Genomic DNA, 19,663 nt, shown 5'->3' on the forward strand with positions numbered 1-19,663 from the left:
TAGATCTATCATACGCCAACTTCACTACCACTAGCTATCCGCCTTCCCGCTTCTCTCAGGCGCTCCTCCTCTGCTACCTTCATCTCATAAAACTTCTTCATCCGCGCCGGTACAATCCGTTCCCTGCCCGTCGTGATCTTCCAGCCCCTCAGCCTATCCTTTCCAAGGGCCAGCAGCGTCTTCCTCTCAATCAGACTATATTGACTCGGATCTTCGCGGTTCAAGTTAAATGGTTCCTTCAGAGCAACTGGAGGATTTGTGATGATGCGCGGTATCCGGAGACTGTTCCGCGACGCCGAGTGCAGCATCAGTGGATGCAATAGGATCACGTCGCCTATCTCCCCAGTCATCTCGCGGAAGTCCGTGCAGTTTTGGACCAGAGACTTGTAGAACGTCAGGCCTGGGTCTGACTCTGGATTCTGGGCTTGCGGTCTGGACACCATGTGCGGAGAGACGCCTTCGGGGTGCTCGTACTAGTCGCGAGAAAGGTCAGAAAAACGCCTACAAGCAGCGCCCGAGGTATGAAAATATAGGATACTCACCAGATACCTCGCCATCAATCCTATCGCCTCCGGACAAATGATAGTCCCTCCACCAGACGGCTTGATATCTGAAAAGAGCGGTATAACGAGCAGCGCCTGCTCAGGCGAGTCCAAGAAATGCCAGAAGAAGTCCCCGTCAACGTGCCAGTTGTCCAGCTGCCGCGGATCAAGCTGCCCCTGCCTGTCATCTCCCTCCCACTCGTCCTTCCCCAGATTCACGATGAAACTATCGCGCCAACTGCGGAATTCGGTGTCGTCTGAAATCCGCTCCTCGCCCCCGCATAATTCGCAGATCGCGGACCACGCTTTTGGTGCGAATGTAGACACGGCTTCTTGTCGGTGGTGCGGCATGTTGATGCGTTCGGCGTCCCAGGTTGTTTTGTCGGATGCGCTGTAGCCGAGTCGGATCCAAAGGTCGTGTGTCCATGATGCTGCTTTTTCGGCTGTGAAGCACCCCGGGATTCTGATGTAGCCGTGCTCAAGGAAATGGGCTTTTTGGGTGGAGGTGAGCGTGTAGGTGGAATCTGAGGATTGGGACCGGATTCTTGGTTGAGAGTCTGTGGTCATTGTGCTTGCAATCTGGACGTTCAGGCCTCGCAAGTTGATTTTCCTTTCTAAGGGCAGTGACGGATTGATTACAGCAGATGCAAGCATCAGGGTGAGGGGTTTGCGTTCGCTTTATAGGTACAAAATACACGGAGATATGTCCTTGTCCAAAATGGCAATAATTGTTTCGTTCTTGATCGGGTTGTACAACGTGACTTATAAGTACATATTCCGAGGCATGTTAATAAAAAACCTTCAATGTCATTCTCAGCCCCTTATAGGACGTATGTCACGCCGAGGATAGCAATCACCAGCGCCAGAAGGCTCTTGCTGATAGCCACTGCGTGGACACCCGCGTCTGTTGGTGTAGGTCCAGCGTCAGTTGTCTGGTCCGCCGAGGTCTCTTCAGAGCCGTCTGCGGTGGTTTGACTGGCCCCATCACTGCTGGTGGTGCTGGTGCTGTCGCTGCTGTCATCGTTATCGCTCGATCCCGTAGGAACCGATGCGTCCGTCGACACTGCGGTAACGGGGAACAACTGGGTGCCAATCGTGAAGGTGACGGTCTCGCTGACAGGGGTAGTGAGCGCGCCGATATTGCTCAGCGTCTCACTGCCACCCTCGGGGATGTTGCCCGGCCCATAGTATGTCTCGATGTTGGCCGGGAACCCAAAGTCCGCGGCGCAGTCGTACTGGTTGAGCCACTGCTGGCAAGTACTCCAGTCGAACCCTGCGACGTTATCCTGGACGAATTGCTCTAGGCCGTCCATACCCAGCTCGGCGGGGTCTAGGCGTGGACAGAATGAGTCGAGGCTGTATCTTGTTAGTGCAATCAATCTGAGGACCAGATGCGAAAAGCTCACGTAGATAGCCAGCTGCTCCATCCGCAGCACAGGCAGCCCATTCCAATGCTTTCTATCTCGTCCGGTGTCTGGTTGAAGGGGTCCGCGAGATCTCCGCAGCTTTCCATGCCCTCGTTCAGAAGAACTTGGGCGGTTGTCACCTTTCCGATTGGGCATGAGCATCGACCTGCGGCGTTGTCGGGAGCCGGCCAGAAGGGGATATTCTCGGTATCGGGATTGACGGCGGAGCTGACGTAGTCGCTGGCTTGTTGTTGGTATTCGCAGCTGTAGACCTAAGAGAACGGGAGACGTTAGCTGTTTGCAGCGCGCCTCTGATGGCTTGTTTGGGAAATCAGACCTTGTTCCAGCATGAGCTTGCCGCACACCGCGTGTACGCCCCTTGTCTGGCATACTCGCAGGCATTGTGGCAATCTACACCCAGTCCCTCGCAGTTTTCGTTAATGCAATCGGCGTACCATTCATCCGCGTCGTCGTAGCACGAGGCAAAACCCGAAGGGTCGGCGCAGTCGTCTGAATTGAAATACCCAACTTGCTCGGCGACTGTCAACCGAAGCGCGGCCAGGGAAAGAAGATATATAGTAGAGCGCATCGTGGCAGTGGACTATCCGTTCAATTCGTAGCAGTACTCTTAGGGCGCTGGGGGCGGAGCGCCCTCTCCCTTTGGTATTTAAGAGTCAGACGATGCGGCTCGGCGGGCGAATGGAAGGGTCAAGGCCCAACGCCCGGGAAGCCCGAGATCTATCCAGCACCCAGGGGTGCCAAGGCATTGCAGCCTTGAACAAACAGATCGGTTCCAATCAATTGCTGGGGTGCTCGGCTAGAGTGCCTCGATTTGGCGGAGAGTGGTTCTCCGGCAGCCCCATCGGCTCGAGCCGCCTCTTCTGCGCCAACCAACGCCTTGCATGATTCAGTTGGCCCCTTGGCAGGCTTGGCTCGCTTGGACCTTCGAGTCGTTCGACTTGTTGATGAGTCTGGTGACTGCTGCGGCGAGGAATGTTGGAGACGGTACGGTGAAGGCGTTCTTGAACAGTCGAACTCCACGAGGGTTCTCTTTCTGGATGGCTTCGACCCCCTCTAGTCATTCTTATGAGTCGATTTCTATACTGGCTTGTGATGGTCTCAGAATATATATTGGACACTCGTTTGCCACAATCAAAGCACCAAGCACGGGGATTCCAGAGCAATGCACTCATCTGTATACAAGCAGCAATTATCGCGAGGCTTGACGGACGAATGTAACAAGCTTAAGTCCTCTGCATACGGTTTACTCACCCTCACCGCAACCCTGCTTGACGAGACAACCGAAAACTAGGGGAGCCTGCTGTTGGAAAGAGGGAAGAAAACCTTCGAAAATGGGACAAGGTCAACTTTGCAGCTCAGAGAGAGTATAGTGTCGTGGATCAAATGATATATCCATTTGTTGGTGTTTAATGGAGATAGTGGTGCTGTTGTTGGTGTTGTTTTGTCGGGGAGGTTGCAGGTCGGTTAGACTCGTCTTTAGCGTCGGGCGCCCCGAAAGGCGCTGACTAAGTAAAGTGACCATCACATGATGGGCTCTTTACCCCTTACCAGTCCACTCGGCCTTTTAAGTTACCTTACCTTTTTTAACTACTTATTATTATAATAGCCACCCGCCTACCATAGCTTCTCTTAAATAAATTGTAAGTTTATTACTTATTAATAACTATACAAGTAATTAAAGTAATAATAATACTAATATCTAGTAATAAAAGTGGTAGCTAGTACAAGTATAATATAATAAAAGGCCTTCTTAACCTGCCCTTTTATAACCTAATTAGTCCTTGTGTTATCTTACTTTAGCATTTTTATTCCCTTACTATTATCCTATAAAACTGGTTCTTAACTGTTTCGCAATTGCTTAGGATAAAGACAAATATATAATAATTTTTTATAGTAAAAGATTCCGCTAGATACCTGACTATTTTAATATTATAGTAAGTACTATTTTAACTAGTTACTTAGTATTTACTAAGTGCTTAGTAACTACTTAGTAGCCAGTCTTTACTTATTACTTTATATATTTAAGATATCACGCATATAATAAGAGAACAGAAGTTCCAGTATAAATCAGGCCTAAGTACTTTATAAGTAACTATTAAGTAGCTCTAGTGCAGCTTGCTATTAATTTTAAACTACTTGTATATATATATATATATATAGTAGCGTAAAGCACCTTATCTAGCACTTTTTTATTATAACGCGTAATTAGGAGAATTAGGTAATAGTAGCTAAAGGTCCCTTATATATTATATATATTATATATAATACTAGAGTTAGCTAATTACTAAGTACTTACTAACTACTTTATAAGTAGTTTAGGCATTATCCTAAAGCCAGCATTGCCTTTTTATAAGCTTAAGCTTTAGCCTTTTATTCTCTAGCTATTGCAAGCGGACCCTCTCCTCTTTCTTCCTAATCTCTGCCTTTAGATTTCATAACTCAAGCTCCTGGCGGCGCTTATCTAGATTTAGAAGATTTAATAAAGCAACTCTTTAAAGACCCTGAGTAGATTAAATTAAGCTAGGTGGCTTATAAGCGCGTGAGAATTATTTAGTAAATAGTAAAACTTACCAAGAATCACTAGTCTGTGTTACTAACTAAGACTATAAATATAATTAACTTTAAGGTAATATAAAGCGCTGGTGTTTTTAACTAACTAGAACTAGTAAGTAAGTGCTTGACAAGTAGTTAGTAAAATTAACTAACTTTCTTAACACTGGTCTTGTTCATAGCTTTCTCTTATATTTAACATGCGCCATGAATAATAAATATTAAAGTTAGTAAAATTATAATACTAGAGAATATTATTCTTATTAAGCTTTGTAAAACTAATATTAATTAGCCTTAAGTACTTAAAAAGTGCTTAAAAACTACTTATTTTTTAATTACTTTTATTAATATTAAATATTTTTTAAATATATTAAACTTATAATAAGACTGCTTTACTATATTTATATAATTATAAAGTAGCTAATAATATTTAAAAGAAATCTTAAAGCATGCTTTATTTAGCCCTGCTTTAATAATATAAGACTTTTTATATATTACCTAGTCCTATACTAGCTTTACTTCTTTTTTTATTAACTAGTTAGCAAGCGGTTCCTAAGCACTTAATAATTAGTAAATACCTATTATTAAGTCCAGTAGTTTATTATATCTTTTTGTAAATAAATATTTTAATAAATTTATTATTCACGCCCAGAAAGGTGTCCCTTAATTCTTTGCTTTAATAACTTTTAAAACTGTTTATTAAAAGTGGATATAATAAAAGATAATTAAATATTCTAAATGCCATGCTATATCTTAATACTGCGGGTTAATTTTAAAGAGATATTAACCAAGGCCTAAGTGCTTAATAAGTGGTTATTAAGTAGCTTTTAAGTACTTACCTATGTATTACTTATTATTTATATCTATAATAATCCCATGTATTCCAGTTATATAAAGGTAATTAAAAAGAACTGGCTGCCGCGAGACCTTATAAAGCAAAGTAAATACTTGCTTAAAAAGTAAGTAGTACCCTCTTATTATATCCTTAGTAGTAAAGACACGGAGTAAAGTAATAACTAATAATTTAATAGTTAGTAACCACTTAATAATTAGTTAATTAATACTTACTTTTACTTGGTTTAGGTAAAAATATTACAAAAAAAACCTTATTTATATTCTTAGATTAAATCCGCTTATAAAACATATCTACCTTAAAAGAAGATAGCTTGGCTAGAAGCTTAATTTATTTTATAAAGGCATAAAAAACCATACTACTATTAAAATTATAATATATTTCTTAGATATATTTTTAATAAGATAGTAAGTACTTGCCAAGTGCTTCCTAAGCAGTTTAAACTACTAACCTTAATATAATGGTTAATTTATTATAGGCAAATTAGACCGTTCACATCTTAGCCATTAGAATATAAAACTAAATATTATTTCTTAATAATAGCTGTAATCTAGTCTTTATTATAAAAGCTTAAGTATATCTTTGCTAGTATAAAAGCACCATACTGTTGGCAAAATGCCTTAAGCTGTGGACTTTAAAGAAAGTGCGCTAAGAAACATAATTAATAAGTAAGCAGTTTCTAATAATTGCTAAGCAGTTACAGAGTACTTACCTGTTATAAGGCTTACATCTTATATTTAATAAATAATTTCCTTAATCCCTTGTAAGATTTGCTCTGGGGGCCGTGTAGGTGGAGGAGGAGGATGGCTGTGTATACCATGTAATATAAATAAGAAGTATAAACAGTAATTTAAGTCCACTAGTACTAAAGTATTAAAAATCATGTCATACTTTATATGCTTTAACTGGCCTGGGCCTTGCGGATAATCTTATTCTATATAAAACTGGTTAACAAGCATTTAGGAAGTAGTTAGTATATACTTATAATAATATTCTTATTTAAATACCATTAACTTAAATATACCACACTCCTTAGTTAGCGCTAGGATCCCTTTATTAAAGAGATCCTCATAAAATTATAAATCTAATATAGTATAACCTTAAATTATCCCATGATAATGCTTAGTTAAAAGCCCATGGTTTTTATTAGCATACTTAATATAGGGTGCATGTTCACCAAGAATATTCTATAAAGTACTTAGCAAGTGGTTACTAACTGGTTCCCGAGCGCAAAGCTTAGACTTACCGGGTATAGGTAGTGTTTAAAGACTAGCTTGCATAATAAAAGTTAATTAATGCAGGCCATGCCTTTAGCAAAAAGTTTAGTCTTTGCCTAATAAAAACTAAAAGCAGTTAGCCAGCACTTATCTAATAATTTAAATAAAGCATATTTATATATATTTTACTATATAATATCTATCTCCCTAAACTTTACCTCTTGCTAAGACTCTTAAATTATATTTTAAGTAGTCTTATTTATAAAGGTATAATAGCAAGATAAAAGCAAAGGGCTTAGGTATTTATATATATAAATACCTAAATATCTTTATATTTATTTTTAAGCATGGTATAATAAAAATAAGTAATATAAAGGCCACTTAAGTCCCTGGGTTTACTTTTTTATATATTAAACCTAAGTGCTTAGTAAATAATTACTAACTACTTAAGAAGTATATACCTTTTATAAAATCTGCTTTATTGCAGGTTAGGTTTAATTTACAAAGGCAATAATATAAGTATAGCCTTAAATATATATTATTAGATACTCTGGTAGGTCTTTAATATATTTAATATACAGAGTTATAAGGGGAGATATTTTAGCACTAGTTAAAGAAACCAGCATAAAATATTATTATAAAAAAACTAGTTAGTAATAGGTTATTAACTAATTACCAAGCACTTAAATACTTACTTTAATACCTTTGTTATCCTCTCTTTTTAAAGTTTTATTAGTGTTAATAATTATTAGTGGGCTAGGGTCCATCTTGTAAAGTACTTAGGGGTTAGTAGTTGGTTACCAAGCAGTTACTAACCACTTGGGAAATTAGGAATAAAAAAAACTTAAAGAGCAACGCACGTAGGGTAAATAAAGGTAAACAGAATTTTAATGTTTGTATATAATATTTATATAGGTCGCGAGACCTGAAATACTTACTCATGAGCTTGGCGCTCACATGATTCGAGGTATGGGTCGCGCGCCCCTACGGTTTTGGTCAAGTGACCTGTAGACTCTTTGTCGGGCGTTGGCAATGTCCGAGACTCGCTGAGTCAGCGCTCGGGAAATTCTAAATCCCCGAGCCTTCTCCTTCCCTTCGCGTTCAAACAACACCCATCACCCATCAATCCTTTCCCAACCTATATTATCATTATTTCTACTTGATATTGTTTGATCCAATGAGATAATTAGCCAGACGCGTTCGGAATGCCTGACCCCTCCCAATCGACCAAGCCAATCCGCGTCTTGTCATGCGTTCTGTGCCAGCAGCGGAAGGTCCGGTGTGACCGCACATTCCCATGCGCCAACTGCGTCAAATCCAGCAGCCAATGCGTGCCAGCCGGCCTTCTCCCGCGTCAGCGGAAAAGAAGATTCCCGGAACGTGAGCTGCTTGGTCGATTGCGCCAGTATGAGACGCTGCTCAGGAAAAACGATATTGAATTTGAACCACTCCATGCTGAACCAGCAGATAAGAATGACGGCTACCATACTACGGACACTTTACAGCCAGAAGAGAGCGATCGGTCTATGTCCTCTTCACTATCTCAACTCAAGTCAGCAGAGTCCGCATACGAGGCAAAGTAATTGGTAACTCCCTAAGCTTCGTTGCAATGGCTAATCTTTGTTAGGGATCTTTGGGAGGCAGTAAACCAAAACGTACGTCCTACAAAGACCTCAATACCACCTTCAGTGCATTGCTGACTTCGAATGTAGTCGCCAGAGTCTGATGAAGATCATGGTTCACCCGCCGCTGCTTTACCCCAGGATGTGGTCAGAAAGGCCTGGGACCAAGGATTTGAGACCACTGATCCTCTGTTTGGCGGCGAAAACAACCCTGTTGATCTTTCTTCGAATCACCCCGAACCCTCTGTGATTTTCCGTCTCTGGCAGACGTATTTGGACAGGGTGGATCCGTTGTTCAAAGTCACCCATACACCAACCTTGCAAGGACGCATTGTGGAGGCCATTGCAGACGTGAAACGGATTAGCCCCGGACTAGAAGCGCTAATGTTCGGCATATACTGCATGGCGGTTTTCAGCATTACCCCAGACGAGTGCGAGGCCTGGTTCGGCTCCCGGAGAGACGAACTCCTGCCATGTTATCAGCGTAGCTGTCGCCGAGCCCTGATCAACTGTGGATTCTTGCGAACGGATGATCGTGAGATCCTAACTGCTTTGTTCTTCTATCTGGTAAGTTTCTATCCATTGGCAATGCTGCTATATGCTCAAGGTATCAGACATCCCTCTGGCTGGCTGTTGGTGATCCCCGAGCGCTTTCCAGTGCCCTGGGCATAGCAATCCGCATAGCAAAACGCCTGGGAATCCACAGTGAGTTACGGTGCGCCAAATACCCTCCGTTGGAAGCAGAGCTGCGTCGGAGACTCTGGTGGGCATTGGTTCTATTTGATGCCCGAATCGGGGAGATGGCAGATTACCGAACCACTACGGAACTCACCCCACTCTGGGACTGCAAGATCCCAAGCAATGTCAATGATTTTGATCTAAGACCAGAGATGAAAGATTTGCCGGCAATGCAAAGTCAGTCTTCAGAAGCTCTTTTTACCGCGGCTAGGTGCGCCATGGCCGATTGCCTGCGCAACTTTTCGTTTTATCTCGACTTCACATGTCCGCCCTTGAAAGCTGTTGCAAGAGAAGTCCATCGCGACTCCGGTCCAGAATACCGTGAGCTAAATGCATTGGAGCAAATGTTGAATGACCGATATCTTCGATTTTATACTACTGACAACCCTCTCCACTCCGCAACCGTCTGGATGTGTCGTGGATGGCTGGCAAAATGCCGCTTGTTTGAACATTATTCCAACTACTTGGGCGTCCGCCAGTCACAGGCCCAACGTGATATGGCGGATGGGTATGCGATCGCTATGCTAAAGTGCGATACCAAATTACTATCGAATGCAAGTGACAACCGCTACCTTTGGATGGCGCAACTGTATTTTCCGTTCCCAGCATATGTTCATCTTTTACAAAATTTGCGAAGGCGTCCTCTGAGCACCCGAGCAGTGGAGGCATGGAGCGCGCTGAGCGAGAACTTTGAACATCGTGCGAACCTGTTCCGTCGCATGTGCCCGGGGCTTCACTTTTGCGCAATGTCAAGTTTCGTTCTCGAGACCTGGGAGGCGGCTCAATCAGCTTTAAGGCAGTCAGGGCAATTGGCACCGCAGCCGAAAATTGTCACGATGATGCAAGCAGAGCTGACTCGGGTTAAAGGAAACGGTGAATTGGAAAAGTCCTCGATCGCGACTAGTTTTGGTCGCCAGGAAGCTGCTTGGCCGGTCCAGGAAAACATGACTTTCAATAACTCACTGCCCAGCCTGGGTGGAAACGGTTCATATTCCGGAACTGAGATGTGGATGCCTCTTGACATTTCTGATCCATTATCCACCGATGGTATATTCGCTTCGTCGGACTGGTCGTTTATGAACTGGGGTATATGAAGCGCATGCGAGAAATACGGACATGATCGATTTACTCAATAGCTCCGGACTGATCTCTCGGGAGGTAATGTATATACATTCATGAAACGCTTCGAGGCGTCGGCACCGCAAAAAGCTTCTTGTCCGAGTCGCGTACAAGATCCCTTGTCGAGTTCTGTTTTTTGAGCCATGGGTCGACCTTCCCTCACCGGCGCTCATCGCACACTTTCCTGCTGCCCAGTAATCAATCTTGCCTTGCAGGATCCTGCGCTGGCCGATTCTGAAGGTATTCGTCTAGTTCCGCCATGATCTCGGGTGTCAATTTTGGCAGGATCTCTAGACTCTTCACGTTGTCGATGACTTGCTCCGGTCGCGAGGCACCGGTAATGACGGAGGAGACATGTTCATTCTTCAAACACCAGGCAAGCGCGAGCTGCGACAGCTTCACACCAAGCTTGTCCGCCAAAGACTTTTGCTGTTAGCAAAGCTTCTCGACCGCGCGAAGGATTGCCCTACCTGTAATCCGGCGATCTTTTTGACATTGCCTGCCCACTGCTCACTATCCCAGGTATCTCGTGCCCCGCGAGCAAATTCGTCTTTACTCTCCGCAAAACGAGATCCTGGAGGAGGAGCCGACACGTTGTTATATTTGCCACTGAGAAGTCCCATCTTTAATGGCGAGAAGGTCGTCAGACCTATCCCGAATCTCGAGTAAAGTCGCTGATACTGCCCTTCGACCTTTTCACGGTCGAGCATGTTATAGAGTGGTTGTTCGACGATTGGAGAAATTAGACCCAAGGATTTGGCAATGCCGCACGCCTCTGCGATTTCATCTGCTGACCATTCGGAGGTTCCCCAATAAAAGGCCCAGCCCTTCTCAATAACAAAGTTGAACCCTCTGACCGTCTCTTCCATCGGTGTAAGCCGATCCGGGCGATGGGCATAGATTATGTCAACATAGTCCAGCTGGAGTCGTTCCAGTGACGCCTTGGTGCCCTCAATGATATGCTTGCGGGATAACCCGTGGTTGTTGATGAGAATCTCCCCGTTTGCGAGACCCCAGTTGAGCTGCCGCCACGTTATTTTGCTGCTCAATTTGGGAGTTGTTTCCTCAACTTACCTTTGTACTGATAACAATGTCGCTTCGCTTCCACCCGTATTTCTTGATGGCCTGGCCCATCACGATCTCAGATTGACCACCGGCATAGCTTTCTCGTCAGCTTCTGATTGTCGTACCGAGAGCGGCTGCATACCTTTCGGCTGTGTCGAAAAAGTTGATACCACAGTCATATGCCTGCTTCATGCATTCAAATGCAGTCTCTGCATCGGATTTTGTCAGCGTTTCCCTTCACCATCGAGAGATCCGTAGAATGGTACCATTGCCGACATGGCCACCGAAACTATGTAGAAAACAGTTAGCCGCAACTGTGGCGATTTGGTTGCAGCGACTCACGTTAGCCAACCGCCCAGGCCCAGCGCAGAGACGTGCAGTCCTGAATTGCCTACTCGGCGGTAGATCATATCCTTGTTCTTGTTCGGCCAAGCCATTTTGCTCAATTCCAGAGGTGTGGATAGAGAAGCGATTGCAAGTCAGTTCTTGAGAAAGGCGACACAGTCGATTTAAAACTCTCATTTCGCTGCTGCCGGCAATTAACAAGTCTCGGAGAAAAGCTCGGAGGGTCTAGGTCGGTCCCCACGAGTGGTCGGCCAGGTCAGTCTGGAATTCTCTCATGGAGCAGTGCTGTATCCAACCACTGCAGGACAAAGTCGCCCGATGAGCGTCTACACTGGCTAGGACGTGGCCGATGTATACAGAAGTGGAGCCGGTGATGGCGTGTTGGGTGGGGAGAAAGACGCCATCGCTGCTTTCCTGCACGAAGCCCTGAGCACCCAATCACCACCGAGTCATGCTGGGGATCCCTGTCAGCGGGACGTTTGAGGGGCGACCTCGGGAGTATCTCCAACCTCCGCAAATTCCTCAATCCATGTGTCACGACCCGTGGATTTTTGGGCAAAAGACTCGATGAATCCGTCCAGGGCCGATGTCACCAAAAAGGCTTGCGATGCCTGCAAAATTCGCAAAGTGCGATGTGGTGGAGGGCATCCTTGCAGGCCTTGCTTGAATGCGCGCGTCCACTGCACCTACAATCGCATGCATCAGACCCGAGGTCCCCAGAAGTTGCGTGCCGCGACAAGGCATCTTATCGAGGAAACTCAACGAACGGATGCACAGCAAGCATCCTCCTTAAACAATGACGACGAGATTTCGAAAAGGTGATTCTTTGCGCCACCATCTCATCTCTATGTGCTTATTTGTTCTAACCCCCGAAACTGCTAGTTTACCGATGAGTTCCATCGCGCCGCTCCTCTACATTTATCATGTCCGCATGTATCCGGTCTGGCCGATCGTGCACGTTGATAGCTTGATCGCAGATCTGCAACGACACTCCAAACGAGACAACTACGAGACGGTAGCACTCGCGACCAGTATAGCGGCTGCGACAATGGCTCAGCTCCGGCTGGGAGAAAGCGCAACCACCGAACGCTCAGTCACTGCGGAAACCCTTGTTACGCAGTGCTTGGAGGCACGGAGACGATTTGATTATCGATCGCGCGTGAACTTGAACAGTGTGCGGACGGCCTTCTTCCTACATGTATACTACGAAAACCAACAGCCCGGAGGAAGCGAGTCGGTTCTATACCTTAGAGAAGCCATTACCTTGGCGCAAATGATGTACCTCCATCGCGAGGCATCGTATGCTGCCCTGGCAGCCGATGAACAGAAACTCCGCCGCCGAGTGCTATGGCTGCTGTTTGTTACGGAGCGGTAAGTGCAAAATAGGTATGTGCTGGACCTTACTCTAACACAAAATTGGTAGTGGTGTCTGCATTCTTCACAAACTTCCCGTCGTTCTCAAAACAGACACTGCGATGCCTGAATCGGATGCAAATGACGAAGTCCTACCTGCGTTTCTCAAGCTGCTGGCGCTGTTTAGGATATTCGAACAAACCCGCATGTTCGATATCGTGGAAGACTATCACCTGGGACTCGAATCCCCTTTCGGCTCCAACAACACCACTGGTACCAATTTCGATGAAATTCTGGAAGGGAGTTCCTCCGATGGCTTTGGAGCCATGGATCGGGTATCAGACGTTCAGCGGGCCGATATTTGCGTGACAAGACATTGGATGCGCATTCTTACATGGAAGGCCTTATCCCACCGCAAAACTGCCCAATCCCCTGCAGCCAACTGGTTCCTGTCGCCAATATTTCCGTTGATGGTCGGAAGAGATCTGGTCAAGGTTGTTTACCAGTTACCTCGAGTGGCTCTCCAAGCACATGGGCTTGGCATGGTAAGTGCTGTTATTCGTGTCCTAAGCCAAGTCACTCGCTAACCTGGAAAATAGCAGTTGAAACTATACGAGATCGCCAACTCCCTAGCCGACGCGGTTACTAGTACCGCCATGGTGTTAGACTTGTCTCGATGGGACCAAGACAGTCGGCCAAGTAATGTACTTGCACGCCTTCACTCTATTTTGGCTGCATTGACAGACGGCGAGGACAACACCTTGGTCAACCTACTATATGGTAAGGTCGCCAAGGCGCATTTTATGCGTCCTGCAAACATACTCCCGTCCTTGGGCCAGGAGATCGATCAAGAGCACCTTGAAACCGTTGCAACAACTCACTACCACGACGACCCAACGCAAAACACTTCTTTTCAGGATGGGGCTAGTGACACCGAAATTGCGAATAGGCCTGATGGACTAGCCGAAACGATAGATCGGCCGGACGATGGTGTCGGCCATGCCAGCCGGTCCACCGCCGATTCGACTACCTCACTAATGCATTACGGTCTGCCCGTCGAGAACCATGGGGGTACATGGAGCTATGCCCAGTCTAGTTATGATCATTTTGTCTACTCATCAAATCAGCATCTTAGCGCCGATTTAAGTGGGCTTACTGCTTCTACGATGTCCACAGACGTTGATTTAGGGGCACTCGGTCCCGTGACAACTAACGCTCTGTCTGATTCTCGTCAAGATTACATTTGCCTAGATTCCTATCTACCTATTACAAATTCCGTCGCAGATGCTCAAATTGCACGACTAAACGCCTTCAGTTGACACCATTAGACCGTTAAGTGCTATAACCCGGCTTCGACCAAAAGGGAAAGTCAAACCAAAGCACAGCAAGAGAGCCATTCGAGTCTAGTATTTAAACCGGAAGTCGAGTCGCTTGTTGCCATCCTTCTCTCGCTGGGCAAGGTCGGCTTGGTAGTCGATCCTCTCCTCCGAAGACATGGCGTCCCACTTCCGCTCTTTCTGGCGATTCAAGTGCCTGAGATATTCGCGCTGAACGATAAATACGACCAACGACAAGGCGCAGATTGAAATCAAAACCTTGTTGCCCTGATAATAGTACGGTGAGTCGTAACTACGGTAGATTTCTGTTCAAGGTCAGCCTGTGATCTTGTGCTTGGGTCGGAGTTGACTTACGTGAACCAATGACCGAGCCCATCTGCACAATGACATTGTATGTTGCGGCGGTGATGGCTCGCTTCTTGACGTCGAATGTGTTCTCCGAAATCCACGAAGACACGATGGGGTGGAAGTACGGATATCCTGAAATCATCGTGGTGACGGTAAATCTGCCCCAGTTGTATCCATGATCAGGAAGACCGAGCAGAGTGGCTAGTAAGGGGAGGGACCAGAATTCGCCAAACACGCAGTGGAACGTTCGTTCCCCAAAGTACTCACTGCTCTTCGATAGGATGAGCATGAGGATGATCTGGAGCGCAGCAGATGGAATCGACAACATGTTTGACTCGAAGGTCGTAAAGCCGAGTCGTTTCAATGTCAGGGACAGGTATCCCTGGACAGGGCTTTGCGGGATATAGGCAACCAAGCCGATGAAGTAAAGCCCCCACATAGATTTGTCCTTCCATGCATTGAGGATATCCTGGAGGGTCGCAGGCTCATGCAGGTCAGTCAGTCCTTTGGATGGGTCATCTCGAAGGAGACGCTGATTTTTGTTAGTTGACGACTGCAAACGTTTTGCGAGAACTTACGTTGATCATGATCACCTCTTGGCGTTCGGTATACCATGCCTTGGGGTACAAGATACTTTTGGTTTTGGTTGGCGAGCTCGGCAGGTAGAACAAGGCGAAGAGTCCAATCACGAATGTGATGAGACCGTCAATTAGGAACAGCCAAAACCAGCCAGTGTGCCCTCTGGTCCCTCTCATCTCAAGAATACCAGCCGCCAACAAAGACGAAATGATACGAGCGACCTAGGCCGTCGTTAGTACTGGGCAAGCCTGCGTACGGAGTTTCTCACATTCAAAGTGGACCAGAAGAAAGACAATCGGATGGAGAGCTCCTTGGTCTTGTAGAAGTATGTCGCGAACAAAATTGTACCCGGAATGAAACCACCTTCGAAGGCCCCAATCAGCGCCCTGGTCACGTAGAATGCTGCACGGCTCGTCATCCAAGACTGGGTCCAGGAAACCAGACTCCAGAGAAGCATCAGGATAGGCAGCACCCGTCGGAATCCGAAGCGCTTGGTGAGAAGCTGCACTGGAAACTCGGCGGCAAGAAAGCAAAGGAGCTGAATCGTGTTTCCCTGCAGTCTCCCGTCAGTCAGACTTTGGCCTCCAAAGCGACGCTTATACGTACGTTGTTATAGTCATCGGTGGTCATGTTGAGGTCATCCAAGAAGCTGTCTGTCAATGCATTGGAAAGGTTGCCGCGATCCAACTGAAGCCCGAAGAACTAAAGCAAATCATTTAGCGACTTCTTTTCGGTCTCCGGAATATACACATACCATCAAACAGAGCCATGTCATGAGCATCAGGTCAGTCTTCCAGACCACTCTCTTCTCCTCTTCCTCGGTCCATGTCGCTGTGGGATCGAAACGGTGATGGCCCTCATAGGAGGCATGCGGAGGAGTCACCCCAGCGAGGTTTTCCTGTCCAACGGCAGGTGGTATCTTGGAACCCTTTTCATCTTCCTGTGCCCGAGTGTACAGCGTACTCTTTCCGCTCTGTTCGATGTCGACCATGGCTGCAAGTAGCGTCTGTCCCCGAGAAAAAAGAAATGCAAACCAGATGTTGTGAGCGGGATATAACCCGAGTCGCACTCACCTTTATATACATGCCTGTAAAACTCCCGCCTGGTCCGATGGCAGGATGAGCATTTTTGCCTGTAGCTATTCGCAATCGAGCCCTTGCAACCGTTGGCAACAAACAGGCCGCACTAGGGCCATTACACCACTGCCAGCTCCGAGCACATCATTGCGGGGTGGCGCATTTCACATTCTTGGTCCCTGTTGATGCCCTGAACGAATTCCATGGTCGGAAAGCTTATAAAAAGGAGTTTTCGAGGTGGTTAAGCTTGACATACCCCCTCTCAGCACCATTTGAACAAGGACCAGGGGAAAAGAGGACGACCACCCTATACGCAGTCTCTGCCCTGGTGCGACGGATTCTCCGGCTTCTGGCCTGTCATGCTGGATCTAAACCTGCTTTGGCAACATGGCCGGTCCACTCAAGCGGCTCTCCGAGAATTTCGCCGGTGCCCCGCCGACAGCGCTACGAGGCTAGGCCTGTGCCATGACTCTCTGCGTCCCGCATGGTTCCTTCCAGGATTCCGCTCGTGCCCCAAACATGGGGAAATTCGCACCGTATGACAGGATGCGGTGGGGGGGAGAATGCCATACAAATGTCGCCATCGACTGTTCTTCTTTCTTAATCCCACCTCGCCGCCGTTGAAGGAGTCATTCGCAAACTAAAGAGATTAACCACCATGCCGACCGTAATCCAGGAAGATAGCCCAGCCCTCTTTGGAGGTCACACCGATGCTCGACCGAGGCTCTCGCCACCGCTAGAGTATTCGGGCAGTCTGGATGCCTACGATACCCAGGATCTGACCCCTGTGATTGGCACGCAGTTTGAGGGCCTTCAGATTAAGGAAATCCTTCAGTCACCTAGTCGTGATAAGCTAATTCAGGACCTGGCTGTCACGAGTATGTTGATTTTTGATTGGCTTCCCTCACCGATATCTTGCTGACTATGGTCCCTGGTAGTCTCGACACGTGGGGTTGTGTTCCTTCGAGACCAGGATGTTACGCCGCAGCAGATGCGCGAGTTTGCGGAGAGCTTGACTCGGCTTGCAGGCTGCGTGAGTTAGCTTCACCCCTTATCGTGATCCTGGCTAAGACTCGTCTAGCCGGAGTCGTCTGGACTCCATGTTCACCCTCTGACAGAGGAAGGAAGTGAACTGGGCGACCAGATCAGCGTCATCAGCAGCGAGAAGCAAAAGAAGGGCGGCGGCCTCACGCACCAGCTCAGCGATGTCAGTCGCTTTGCTTCTGCTGGCTGGCACACCGATATCAGCTTCGAGCGCGTCCCCTCCGACTATGCGATGCTCAAAATCCACACGCTCCCCAAGACTGGAGGCGATACCCTTTGGGCATCGGGGTACGAGATCTATGATCGTTTATCGCCGGAGATGGCGGCTTTCCTGGAGCGACTGACTGCGACTCATGATGCGACTTTCTTCCATGATGAGGCGCGGCGGTTGGGGAATCCTCTGCGCAAGGGGATTCGTGGGTCGCCCTTGAATCAGGGGGATGAACTTACGGCCGTTCATCCTATTATAAGGACGAATCGTATGTTATTTTTCGTGTACTTTTATTCGCTTACTGACGCATTGTTAGCGGTCACTGGGTGGAAATCTGTGTATGTCAACAAGGGCTTTACCAAGCGCATCAATGGTGTTACCAAGGATGAGTCGGATGTGCTTCTGGCATACCTCTTCAACGTGAGTCGGTCGCAGGCTACCTCGGCCTCTTGCTAATTTCTTGGTAGCTCGTTACACAAAACCACGACGCTCAAGTCCGCTTCAAATGGCGTAAGAACGACATGGCAATCTGGGATAACCGGTCAACGTGGCACTGCGCGACATACGACTACGCCGAAACCAGAACAGGCGACCGGGTGTGCAGTCTGGGCGAGGCACCGTACTTGGATCCCCAATCCAAATCCCGAAAGCAGGCTTTGGGCGAGAGGGCTTGATGTTTCTGGATGAAAAATGTACCTAGCATACCTAAAATTAGGGCAATTCTGACGTCATTCCGGATCGGGCAAGATCAGCCCACGATCGATTCTCCATGATCAAATGAGCTCATGCGTTTTTAAGGTAGCTGTCACCATTTACATCCAATCATGGGCCCTGGAAGTATTTGCCGTTGGTCGACTTCCCGGAGTAGCTTCCAGACGGTCTGGTCATTCTTACCTCAACGCGGTGGAATGTGGAATTCTGAATCTCGCGCGTCGTATATAAGAACCCGTCGCCGGGATCACCACTGCTTACGCACGCTGTGATCCATCACCATGTTCGAGAGTATCTCCGTCCCTCGCTTAGCGGGGAAGCCGCACCCCTCCCAGAATTCTTCCGTCACTCAGATTATTGATATCCGCTCCGACAAGAAGGATGTTGAGCTCCGCGAGTCCCTGCGCCAGAGTATACACAGCGATACCGCGGCGCTGCCGGACTTATTACTCTGGGACGAGCAGGGCCTGAAGTACTTTGAGGATGTCACGTACTCTCCTTCGTATTATCTGACTCGCGAGGAGATTGGACTCCTCGAGAAATATGCCCTGCAGATCGCGGACCGTATTCCGGCCGGGAGTATGCTTGTTGAGTTGGGGAGCGGGTATGTACCGTATACCCCTCACCTGCGCCGTTCCATTCTCTTGGCTGCATGGCTTTGACTAGGATACTTTAAGGGATGTGTGTTGACGTAGCCCAGGAATCTCCGCAAAACGAAGATCCTCCTCGATGCCCTTGAGAAGTTACACCGTCCAATCGACTACTTCGCCCTCGACGTCTCGCACCCCGAGCTGAAGCGCACGCTCCGCCCTGTCTCTGCGGGCGTCTACACACACGTCCGGTGTTTCGGCTTGCTTGGGACATACGACGATGGCCGCGCGTGGCTTCAGCATCCTGATCTCCAGACTCGTCCAAAAACAATTCTGTATCTCGGCTCGACGCTCGGGAATTTCGAGAAGGCTGATGCGTCGGAGTTTCTGAAGAGCTTTGCGCATCCGGGGAGTCAGACGTCGTTCCTGCTGGGTCTGGACGGGTGTAAAGATCCCATCCAGGTCCTTAATGCGTATAACGATCCCGAGGGCGTGAACCACCGCTTCGTGAAGAATGGGCTTGTCCGTGCGAATTCTATTCTTGGGTATGAGGCGTTTGAGTTGGCGAACTGGGATGTTATTGGGGTTTGGGATGAGGAGAAGGGCGCGCATTGTCAGTATTATGTTGCAACTGTTGATGTTACACTTGATGGGGTTGTTGTTCCGGCGGGAAAGAGGTTGCTCGCCGTTAAGAGTCATAAGTATGGGCCTGGGGAACGGGAAGGTCTCTGTGAGAGGGCAGGGATGAGGGTTGTTGATTGCTGGGTGGCTGAGAGCCAGTATAGTGAGTTTCTTACTCCTTTTCCTTGTGTGAGAGGGAGGGCTAACGATAACGGGACAGATTTGCTGTTTTTGACGGGCAAATGAGATAGATCCTGACTGGCCAGGGCGCTGGCTACATAGACTTAATGCATAATATTGTTGTCATACATTCTC

At 47.3% G+C, this 19,663-nt stretch overlaps 7 protein-coding genes across 7 annotated transcripts; 3 read left to right on the top strand and 4 right to left on the bottom strand.

Annotated features, from left to right (window-relative positions):
* Positions 1-8: 8 nt before the first annotated feature.
* Positions 9-1,109, bottom strand: BDW74DRAFT_171538 (uncharacterized protein; the record flags this gene model as incomplete). The annotated part of the gene is made up of 2 exons (XM_073727323.1): positions 9-473; positions 543-1,109. The coding sequence occupies 2 exons, from the start codon at positions 1,107-1,109 to the stop codon at positions 9-11; spliced, it is 1,032 nt and encodes a 343-aa protein (XP_073578087.1).
* A 170-nt stretch (positions 1,110-1,279) lies between these two features.
* BDW74DRAFT_115674 (uncharacterized protein) lies at positions 1,280-2,641 on the bottom strand. The gene is made up of 3 exons (XM_073721903.1): positions 2,286-2,641; positions 1,949-2,220; positions 1,280-1,898 (listed from the first exon to the last, which is right to left on the bottom strand). Exons 1-3 carry the CDS (start codon positions 2,535-2,537, stop codon positions 1,364-1,366), a joined length of 1,059 nt encoding a protein of 352 aa, XP_073578088.1. The 5' UTR covers positions 2,538-2,641; the 3' UTR covers positions 1,280-1,363.
* Positions 2,642-7,727: 5,086 nt separating this feature from the next.
* On the top strand, positions 7,728-10,255 carry BDW74DRAFT_115865 (uncharacterized protein). The gene is made up of 4 exons (XM_073721908.1): positions 7,728-8,168; positions 8,217-8,244; positions 8,302-8,778; positions 8,826-10,255. The coding sequence occupies exons 1-4, from the start codon at positions 7,795-7,797 to the stop codon at positions 10,041-10,043; spliced, it is 2,097 nt and encodes a 698-aa protein (XP_073578089.1). The 5' UTR covers positions 7,728-7,794; the 3' UTR covers positions 10,044-10,255.
* On the bottom strand, positions 10,155-11,807 carry BDW74DRAFT_115878 (uncharacterized protein). Its single transcript, XM_073721909.1, has 6 exons — positions 11,476-11,807; positions 11,400-11,422; positions 11,276-11,342; positions 11,143-11,230; positions 10,539-11,090; positions 10,155-10,491 (listed from the first exon to the last, which is right to left on the bottom strand). Exons 1-6 carry the CDS (start codon positions 11,568-11,570, stop codon positions 10,267-10,269), a joined length of 1,050 nt encoding a protein of 349 aa, XP_073578090.1. The 5' UTR covers positions 11,571-11,807; the 3' UTR covers positions 10,155-10,266.
* Positions 11,808-11,834: 27 nt separating this feature from the next.
* BDW74DRAFT_115857 (Zn(II)2Cys6 transcription factor) lies at positions 11,835-14,305 on the top strand. The gene is made up of 4 exons (XM_073721907.1): positions 11,835-12,296; positions 12,361-12,849; positions 12,902-13,376; positions 13,431-14,305. The coding sequence occupies exons 1-4, from the start codon at positions 12,046-12,048 to the stop codon at positions 14,148-14,150; spliced, it is 1,935 nt and encodes a 644-aa protein (XP_073578091.1). The 5' UTR covers positions 11,835-12,045; the 3' UTR covers positions 14,151-14,305.
* Positions 14,193-16,457, bottom strand: BDW74DRAFT_115835 (putative MFS transporter). Its single transcript, XM_073721906.1, has 6 exons — positions 15,850-16,457; positions 15,702-15,797; positions 15,364-15,648; positions 15,095-15,316; positions 14,523-15,048; positions 14,193-14,473 (listed from the first exon to the last, which is right to left on the bottom strand). The coding sequence occupies exons 1-6, from the start codon at positions 16,084-16,086 to the stop codon at positions 14,235-14,237; spliced, it is 1,605 nt and encodes a 534-aa protein (XP_073578092.1). The 5' UTR covers positions 16,087-16,457; the 3' UTR covers positions 14,193-14,234.
* A 372-nt stretch (positions 16,458-16,829) lies between these two features.
* BDW74DRAFT_171544 (uncharacterized protein) lies at positions 16,830-19,594 on the top strand (the record flags this gene model as incomplete). The annotated part of the gene is made up of 8 exons (XM_073727324.1): positions 16,830-17,049; positions 17,110-17,204; positions 17,253-17,694; positions 17,743-17,846; positions 17,894-18,022; positions 18,491-18,741; positions 18,838-19,511; positions 19,569-19,594. 8 exons carry the CDS (start codon positions 16,830-16,832, stop codon positions 19,592-19,594), a joined length of 1,941 nt encoding a protein of 646 aa, XP_073578093.1.
* Positions 19,595-19,663: the final 69 nt, after the last annotated feature.

The sequence above is a fragment of the Aspergillus multicolor genome, assembly GCF_047715735.1.
Source record: "Aspergillus multicolor strain CBS 133.54 unplaced genomic scaffold BDW74scaffold_50, whole genome shotgun sequence".
Classification (NCBI taxonomy): Eukaryota; Fungi; Ascomycota; class Eurotiomycetes; order Eurotiales; family Aspergillaceae; genus Aspergillus; species Aspergillus multicolor.